Genomic DNA, 9,138 nt, shown 5'->3' on the forward strand with positions numbered 1-9,138 from the left:
TATAATAGTTAAACAATAATTTATCTGATGAAGTTTAATTTGTAAATCACTCAACGAAAAGATGAAATAAAATATTTTATAATAATTTCAACAAAATGAAGTATAACTAAACTTTTTGCAGCAATAAGAATGCTCGAAAAATATAGGGGAATAGAAAAATTTCCCTAGCAGATAAAAAAGAGATACAAGTAGTACCACACTTTGAACATAATACTTCGGTTGATCAGCTGTTTAGCACTATGCGACCAACCAATCAGTTGATAGAACATCAACAGGATACAATAATCTAAATGAAGATTGTCGCACAAAATTAATCTACGATCAAGTAGGATATCAGGCAGTGATTGTTCGACATTTTATTATGGTTTATAAAACCACGTATATTAATAGTGTTGTTACACTCGTTTATCGTGCATAAAATATAAAATGTACGTAAAATATAAAATAGTACACCGACAATGTTGGCAGTTCTTTTTCGAACGCGACTCGATTCTACGGTGCGAAATTCACAAACTTTGAACTCTTAACAAGGAAGTGTTTGTCGTCATTTCTATCTTCCTTGTTTCGTATATAAATGTGAACGATATATAAAGAATTAAACTTACCGCTGACTCAGCGAATCGGTGATTGTATGTTATTCATGTGGACGCTTCTTATCTTAAGGTAATTGCGATACGAAACACGATCGATCCACAGTGTGTCATAAAAATAGTGAAATAAGAACTATATTCGATAGTTGTACGTATTGTTCGAGAAAAGCGATATTCACGTTGATCAGTCAATTCGAATGATATTTTCGAATTAGTTTCTACACTTGGTCAACGATAGACTAGGTTCTAACTAATAAAATCGAATCGACCCTGCATATATCACTTGCCACGCAACTGTACGCAACATAATGCAGCGATATGATGTCCATGCTGTTGTTAAATTATTGTTTTTTGGCTGGAATATCTGTATTAGCAAATCATAGAAAGAAGAGGAATCGTTTGCCAATTAAAGTGCGATGGTTTACACGTGCGAGTGTAAAAAACGATCTCACCATGTAGTTTTACAGACAGCTGGAGGAGGTGCTTTGGCATATTCAAAATTCTATTCATTTTAGTGAAATCCGATGTTTTTAATTGGACATCTGTGTTTCTTTGAAAAGAATTTAATAAAAAATAACAGCATTAAAATGTCTACCTTAAAACTGAACATGCAAGATAAAAAGGACTTGGATAAGTTCACAAAATTTTTGGCATTGAAAGCTGCTCAAATTATAGTGCAGTCGAGGTCAGGTGAAAAGGTCAGCACAAAGTGCAAGCCAAATTCATCTGGAACAGATTGGGTAAGTTCCTCTATTTATGGTAACTTTAAATATATATGTTGTAGATATTTATATATTTCTTGTTATCTTCTTTAAAATTTTTTTTACAAAATTTATGTATGCTCTATGTAATGCATACTTTGTACTTCACTGTACTGTACTTTATTCGGTTTCATTTCGAATATGTATAAAAACATCTGAAAACTTAAGATCATGTGATATAAATTATAGATTACCATTGAACTGTGATATTTAATTAAAAACATAATTAAGCTTAGATTAATTATAATGGTTTAATCAAAATGTTTACAGTTTTCTACATATGTATCCTTTCGTTGTACAGTTCAACTTAGCTATTCATGATGTACCAGAGGTTTTGGCTGAAGCTAAGAGGGCACTATGTGGAGAAATAGTAAATTCAACCATACCTCTTTGCATTGAAATTTCATTAAGAACCATTGAAGGTGATACAATGGTTTTAGAAACATGGAGCCTTGGTGTTTTACCAGAACATAGTGATCCCACTGTAAGAGTGACCTACACAGTATATAACAGAATGGGTATTTTACTGAAATCGTTATTATCTGTGTCAAGAATTACTCCAGCTTACAAATTAAGTAGGAGACAAGGTCCAGACTCCTATGTTATTTGTTATAGAATTTATATGGGAGAACCACAGCTACATACATTAGGTACAAATTTATCTAATTCTACATCAGAATCTGATATATTTCTTTTTAGATGTTTTATAGTAATAATTTTGATAATTTAATTTTACATCTAATAATAAGATTACTTTATTTTTATTTTTATAGGTGATAATTATAAACATGTTAGGGTGGGTCAGTTGTGTACACCTGTGGGGACAATTCATTTATCAGTATCATATAGAACAAAAATGACTATATCCCCTACTCATACTGGTCGTGATTCAATAATGTTAAAAAGTGATCATTTTCATTCTGACTTAAGCCCTCGTCATGCAAGATATCAACAAAGGTGAGTTACTTAGGTCAGATATTTTTTTATGATTTAATTTGCATCAAAAATATATCCATAACTTGTATTTATGTTTTAGCGAAGAAACGTCAAAATCGCTCAGTGATACTATCAAAGTTGGAGCGTTTGTAGTTAATAAGCCTGTTACTGTTAATGAAGAGGACTTTGTTATACCAGATGTACCTTTCAGTTCTTTACTAACTCCTAGACAAACTTCACCTCCCCCAGCCTCAGTGGCTGAGACTACAAATACAAAGACTGCAACAACAATTACCACTACAGATAGCAGCAATGGAAATAATGAAAGACTTACAAATGATAACACAACATCGAAATGCAACTCTCAAAATGGATCAAGAAGAAGTAGTTGCTCAATGACCAGTGCCAACGACGATTTTATTATGGTAGATTTGGTAATTAACGTTCCTATCTTTATAATGTATTAGAAATGTTTGATTTGTCTAAACTCCTCAAATTTTGTAATTGTAGAAAACTCCTTTCGCTGTAACAAACACCAATAGCGACTTGGGAACATTTTATCGTGAATGTCAAAGTGCACCGCAACTTCAAGCTTTTATGGAGGAAAGAACACTCGCAGAGCAAGTGGGAGATCTTACTAAACAGTTGGAAACATTCGAAACAAATATGCGACGGTATGAAGATATTCTGTCGTCATTATGTCAAACAGAAAATAATAACTAATATCAAAATCAAACAATGCAATATTAGGTGCTTCAACGAAAAATGTTAATATATACAACCTGCATATAGTCATAGATTTGTGCGATTTTCATTACACACATTACAATATTTCAGTAAGAGCATTTCAATAATATTTTGAGTCAAATGCTATCACTGCTTCCGATCACTTATGAATAAATTGGATTTAAAAATTTAATACAAGATTTATCTATAAAGTATAAAAATAAAAATAGTTCAAATGTATCGCCGGTGTATGTCCATTTGGCTTTATATGTGTGGCTTATTGATACCCTTTTTTTATAATTTTTTTTAACCAGTTCTCTCTATCACATTATCAGTAGTCGAAAATTTTTCATTTCAAATTATTTTAACTCATATGTCTATATATATCATTATCTTGTACCTTCACTCGCATAAACTATATTCTAAAATTTGTTGTAAATCTAATGTATACTATTTGTTGAACAACTTATTAATAATGTGAATTGATGAGCAATGTCAACGATAGTTAATATATTTTGAAAATTTAATTAATTTATTGCTTGTACATAGTGTAAATTGTACTTTAGCGTTATAATATTAATTGATGATTATGAAAGGATTATATAACTTTTTCATGTTTTATTATTCCAACCACTTAATAAATCAGGCTGTGCTGGCAATTTGTGTAAAACTTTTATGCTTACGACGCTACATGCACTCCTTTATTACGATTATTTAATCAGCCACTATTAATTATAAGATATTGTCTGTAGAGTAATAAAAAATTATAAAAAAATGGAAAATGGAACTATTTTTGTATAAATATTTTTATAAGGAAACTTTTAATATTATTAAAACTAAAACAATTTTAATAATCCATCGTGAATATTTTTATTTAATGCAATTTTAATGGTAATAGTACTTTATATTCATGTTGAACTGTTAAATTTATCTGAATGCAAATTTATATTGCTTAACTATTTAATTTCTTTTGTTGAGTCGCAATAAAATGTGGTTAAATAAGCTTCAAAATAGGATTATGATGGCAATTCAATTTAATTTTTGTAAAATTGTTTTGGATATAAATGAAAGAAACAACGTTCGTTACGTTGTGGCATTTCAATACAATTCGCTTTGTAGGTAATCCCAAATTGTTCCACAAATGGGTTGCAAGAAACAGCGAATGAGTATTATTTTTTGAAGTGTGGAAAATAAATGAAACATGGCGGACTCAGCGGGCAATTGGTGTCTCATTGAAAGCGATCCTGGTGTTTTTACGGAGTTAATAAAAGAATTTGGTAAAGTTTGATTGTGTATATACACATGTTTTAAAAACAATTCATGTATAGTTATATTAATAAAAGATCTGTGTTTATTGACAGTTGCTTCGAACCTTTACCAATTGTAGCATTTTTTTTCTTTATAAGATTATGTATTTAGGGCGTGTTTAATACAATTTCTTTTTGTTAAAGGCGTGCAAGGTGCCCAAGTGGAAGAATTATGGAGTTTGGATGATGACCAATTTGATAATTTGAAGTAAGTACTCAACTTGTATGACATAACCTATTCGATATTGTATTCAAAGTATCGATCAAATTTGTTTTTTATTTCGTACAAGATTGTTAGCGAATATTTTAAGCTATAATATAATTCGTTCAATTATTAAAGTGGAAACGTGAAACAATTGTTTCTAGAAAATCTGTCTAATAGTAAACAAAAGTATGAATTTTTAATGGTGTAAACTTAATGATTACAAAGTAAATAATTGTATAATTTTTATACAAATATTAACATTTGTTAATAATAATTTTGTTATTCATTAGGCCTATACATGGCTTGATATTTTTATTCAAATGGGTGCAAGATGATGAACCTTCAGGAAGTATTGTTTTAGATAATAGACTGGACAAAATATTTTTTGCAAAACAGGTATTTTCTACAGTTTATATTATGTTATTTTGTGGTTTATAAAGTAAAACTGTTAAATCCTTTTTTTAGGTGATTAATAATGCATGTGCAACACAAGCAATATTAAGTGTACTATTGAATTGTAAACATTCTGATATATCATTGGGACCAAATTTGGAAGAATTTAAAAATTTTTGTCAAAGTTTTGATGCAAATATGAGAGGGCTTGCTCTTAGTAATTCTGATGTAATAAGAGAAGTACATAATTCTTTTTCAAGGTACTTTTAATGCAGAAATCTGTGTATATATTAGTTATGTTAAATGTGGACCATTTACATGATATAATATAAGTATTATTCATTGCAGACAAACATTATTTGAATATGATTCCAAACATGCATCTAAGGATGATGATGTATTTCACTTTGTTAGTTATATTCCTATTGATGGACGCTTATATGAATTAGATGGACTAAAAGATGGACCAATGGATTTAGGTCCTTGTCCACTTGGAGATCAATGGGTTCAAGCAGCAAAACCCATAATACAAAAAAGAATAAACAAGTAAGTATATTCTATACAATTAATTTTTATGCTCATTTGCTTTATATGGAAATTCTATAATTCATATTTGTAGATATAATGAAGGAGAAATACACTTTAATTTAATGGCTATAGTAACCGATAGAAAAGTACTGTATGAACGACAAAAGGCCAATGTTTGCGATCCAGCAGAATTGGAACGTTTACAGACGCTAATAGAGAAAGAAATTCGAAAATCTAAAAGATATCAAATCGAAAATATCAGACGGAAGCATAATTATTTACCTTTAATAATGGAATTGCTCAAAATGCTTGCTAAAGAAGGTAAGCTTGTATCTTTATATCAAAGAGCAAAAGAAAAGGCACAGGAGAAAGAATCAAAGAAGTATAATAAAGTTTAATTCTGCATTTTGTGAATTGTACAAGAAAATTATTGAAATGTATGTATAATGTATAAACATTATTGAATAAATTATGATGCCTTTTCAAAAATATATGTAAATATTAAACATACTTTTTTAAATTATAAATTTCAGAAATTGTATTGTCATTCTGTCTTATTGGAAATATTTATAACTTAAATTACATGGAAAGGTATATAGAGATTTCAGTTAATTTCTAAACTGCTGTATTAAGTTTGTAATAATATTGTTCATTTATTGTATTTCGTTACCTTCGTCTACAAAGTCAACTTTCTCGTTATCATAAGAGAGTCTAGGAAGAAATCTATCAATCACTTCATTTTTTATATAACGTATTTCCCTATTATATAAGTACTCTACAATAGCTGAAAAGTGTGAAGTTAAAATTATTGTTATATAACAAAAAACTTTAATGTTTGTATTTTACTTATTTTTATAAACTCACCAGGAAAATCTGTTGTACTTATTTTTACAGCCGCTTTATGTACAAGATAATAAAATACTTTACACAAAAAGATACTAGTAATTCCATCAAAATATTTTGCAACATCCTGCCAGACTATTTCTCGGGTATTCGAAATTCCTTTTCCGTAAACGCTATAATATAATTTTATAATATAGCAGAATTGTTATATTTATTGTCGGAGAATGATAATTAATGTTAAAATTATATTCAACTTTTTACTTAAAGTAAATTTGTCTCAATAAATTTTTAAACAATTAATAAAATCTAATAACTTACTATTCGATTAACTTTATTTTTATGTCATTTAAGTAAATAGGTTCTGTAGAAAATAATTGTGCATGCAACTGATTCCACCAGAATAATTTCAATAGATTATAGCCTATGCCTAGCTTTTCTTCTAATTTCAGCCAGACTGGTTTTGGAATAATAGCATCTTTTAAATCCTTTACATTGTTACATAAAGTTATATTCATTAAATTTTTTATAAATGTACCAATTAAAGACAATGTCCATGTAACATCATACATTGCTACAATAGAATGAAATTAAATTGTGTTTGTTGTTCAAGATTGAATATCTTTCAAGAATTGCATTTCTACATTCAAAAAAACTCACATTCTTTTTTACCATCTTTCTGCATTTTTTGAAGCAATTGATACCGCATCCAAATTGAGTGGCTTGTACGACCTAATATTTTACTTAAATCCGCGTATTTTGTATGCTTCTTCTTCTTCCTACCTTTTTTCATGTAGGATAAAATTGTTTGATCTTCAGCTGGTGTGTATCTATAAAAATATAATAAAAATATGTCATATAATTGGAATATAGGTTATACAGCAGCTAAATAAAGGATATTTTAACTTTTTATATGGTACCTATGAAAACTTTTTTCATATTTCCTATGCAAATTTTTAAATCTGTGATATACACTATACAGTGATCTCCATGGTATTCCATTTGCTAAAAACTGAGCAAATTTTTTCCTCTGCTCTAAGCTTTTTATATAAAATTGACCATTAATTGTCATGCAAAGAAATGGTTGCACATATTTAGGATTCCAATCATGAACCTGCATTTAAAAAACATTATCAATAAAAAGAAACATGTGATATTAATTAGACATACTTCACAAAACGTTTTCCAATTTTCTTTAATAATTTTATCCTCATTAGGTGTAAATACACCATCTTTTAATGGTCCATAGTTTAAAAATAGCTTTCTTTGCGTTTTTGTTAATGGCTTTGTGCCTAATACACCTTCAATGTCATGTTGTGGTGGTACTTTGTGTATTATGTTTACTTTTAGACTATATAATTTCTAGAAAAATAATAAAATAATAAGATAATTGATATATATAGAGTATAAAGTATGTTGATTTAAATAATAACCTTTAGTGCATCTTTGGATATTTCTTCTTCTTTTTCTTTCACTTCCTCTTTTACTTCTTCTATTACTTCCTTTCTTACCTCTTTTTTTATTACTTTCTTTCTTACCTTTTTTTTTATTACTTTCTTTCTTACCTCTTCTTTTATTACTTTCTTTCTTACCTCTTCTTCTATTACTTCCTTTCTTACCTCTTCTATTGCTTCCTTTCTTACCTTTTCTTCTATTACTTCCTTTCTTACCTCTTCTTCTATTACTTCCTTTCTTTCCTCTTCTTCTATTACTTCCTTTCTTTCCTCTTCTTCTATTACTTCCTTTCTTACCTCTTCTTCTTTTTTTATATCTAGGTCAATGTCCAAAGTTCCTAAGATTTCTTTTATATGATCATAATCCACATCAGCAGTTTTTTCAATAGTAATTTTTGTACCTTTAGTCTTATTTTTTATATTTCCAGACAATTTTTTTGGCTTAGATACAACCTTTACCCGTTTTGTTCTTTTGTTTTCATTTATTTGATCTTCAACAATTGTATTATCTTCATCACAATCAGTAATAGCAAGGGGATCAACTTCTAAAAGCTGAGATATTTCTATATTATTGTCAATTTCAATGCTATCATTAGCTGTTGAACAAAAAAAATTTGGAAATGTTTTACTTTCTTCAAAGTCCATCAGAGAATCTATATCATGTAGCATGTCTGTAACTTCTATGTCATATAATTCAGTATTGGATAATTCATTTTTAATCACATCAGATAATATATCATAATTTTCAGTATCTGTATGAAGTCTTCTTCTTTTTTGCTTATTAGATGTACCATCATCACTAAAATCGAAGTTTTCTATTTTACATGAAATAGGTGTTTCTTGTGAAATTTTAATATTTCCTGAATACCATTCATACAAATCTATATTTACATTACTAGAAGTTTGTGAACTATTTGTATTTTCTACTTTGATGTTTTCTGTATTTTCTAAATGTTCTATTTTAACAGCATTTGGGGAGAATTCACATAAATCTTCTAGTTTGCGAACTGAAATTTGACTCCCATTTGTTAATTTATTATTACTATTATTATTGTGATTTATTACATTTTCTTTACTAGCTGTCACATTTAGATCAACATGCTCAGTTTCTACTTTAATTTCTGTTTTAACATTAATTTTTTCATTTGGTGAATTTTTCACAGTAATATTTGGAGTTAATACTTCATTTTCTCCATTTTCTAGTTTTATAACAGTATTTAATGTTTGAGAGAGTAAACTATCATTCAATAAACTCTCGTTCAGCATATTACTTACTAATATTTTTCTTCTTTTTTAAATTAATAAAGCTGTAAATTTCGTTCGTTTAAATCTACAATGACTACAGTTATCTCTGAAAAATAAAATTTTTAAAAATAACAATAATAAATAACTATTTTG

At 28.3% G+C, this 9,138-nt stretch overlaps 3 protein-coding genes across 6 annotated transcripts; 2 read left to right on the forward strand and 1 right to left on the reverse strand.

The window, feature by feature from the left end:
• The first annotated feature begins 1,157 nt into the window (after positions 1 to 1,157).
• Positions 1,158 to 4,174, forward strand: LOC108579181 (autophagy-related protein 13). Of its 4 annotated transcripts, XM_017942660.1 has the most exons (6): positions 1,178 to 1,330; positions 1,653 to 2,001; positions 2,125 to 2,308; positions 2,388 to 2,721; positions 2,798 to 2,961; positions 4,133 to 4,174. In XM_017942660.1, exons 1-6 carry the CDS (start codon positions 1,178 to 1,180, stop codon positions 4,134 to 4,136), a joined length of 1,188 nt encoding a protein of 395 aa, XP_017798149.1. In that variant the 3' UTR covers positions 4,137 to 4,174. The 4 variants fall into 4 exon arrangements, with proteins under 4 accessions (XP_017798164.1, XP_017798149.1, XP_017798141.1 ...); XM_017942675.1 differs by lacking the exon at positions 4,133 to 4,174 and having other exon boundaries at positions 1,158 to 1,330; positions 2,798 to 3,102; XM_017942652.1 differs by lacking the exon at positions 4,133 to 4,174 and having other exon boundaries at positions 2,388 to 2,712; positions 2,798 to 3,102.
• On the forward strand, positions 4,146 to 5,844 carry LOC108579209 (ubiquitin carboxyl-terminal hydrolase isozyme L5). The gene is made up of 6 exons (XM_017942686.1): positions 4,146 to 4,290; positions 4,465 to 4,528; positions 4,816 to 4,921; positions 4,991 to 5,178; positions 5,267 to 5,464; positions 5,538 to 5,844. Exons 1-6 carry the CDS (start codon positions 4,215 to 4,217, stop codon positions 5,842 to 5,844), a joined length of 939 nt encoding a protein of 312 aa, XP_017798175.1. The 5' UTR covers positions 4,146 to 4,214.
• Positions 5,845 to 6,099: 255 nt separating this feature from the next.
• On the reverse strand, positions 6,100 to 9,006 carry LOC108579098. The gene is made up of 10 exons (XM_017942544.1): positions 8,817 to 9,006; positions 8,609 to 8,747; positions 7,999 to 8,539; positions 7,720 to 7,797; positions 7,457 to 7,648; positions 7,207 to 7,400; positions 6,947 to 7,116; positions 6,608 to 6,860; positions 6,311 to 6,462; positions 6,100 to 6,230 (listed from the first exon to the last, which is right to left on the reverse strand). Exons 1-10 carry the CDS (start codon positions 9,004 to 9,006, stop codon positions 6,100 to 6,102), a joined length of 2,040 nt encoding a protein of 679 aa, XP_017798033.1.
• Positions 9,007 to 9,138: the final 132 nt, after the last annotated feature.

Source organism: Habropoda laboriosa, unplaced genomic scaffold, assembly GCF_001263275.1.
Source record: "Habropoda laboriosa isolate 0110345459 unplaced genomic scaffold, ASM126327v1 scaffold14, whole genome shotgun sequence".
Classification (NCBI taxonomy): domain Eukaryota; kingdom Metazoa; phylum Arthropoda; class Insecta; order Hymenoptera; family Apidae; genus Habropoda; species Habropoda laboriosa.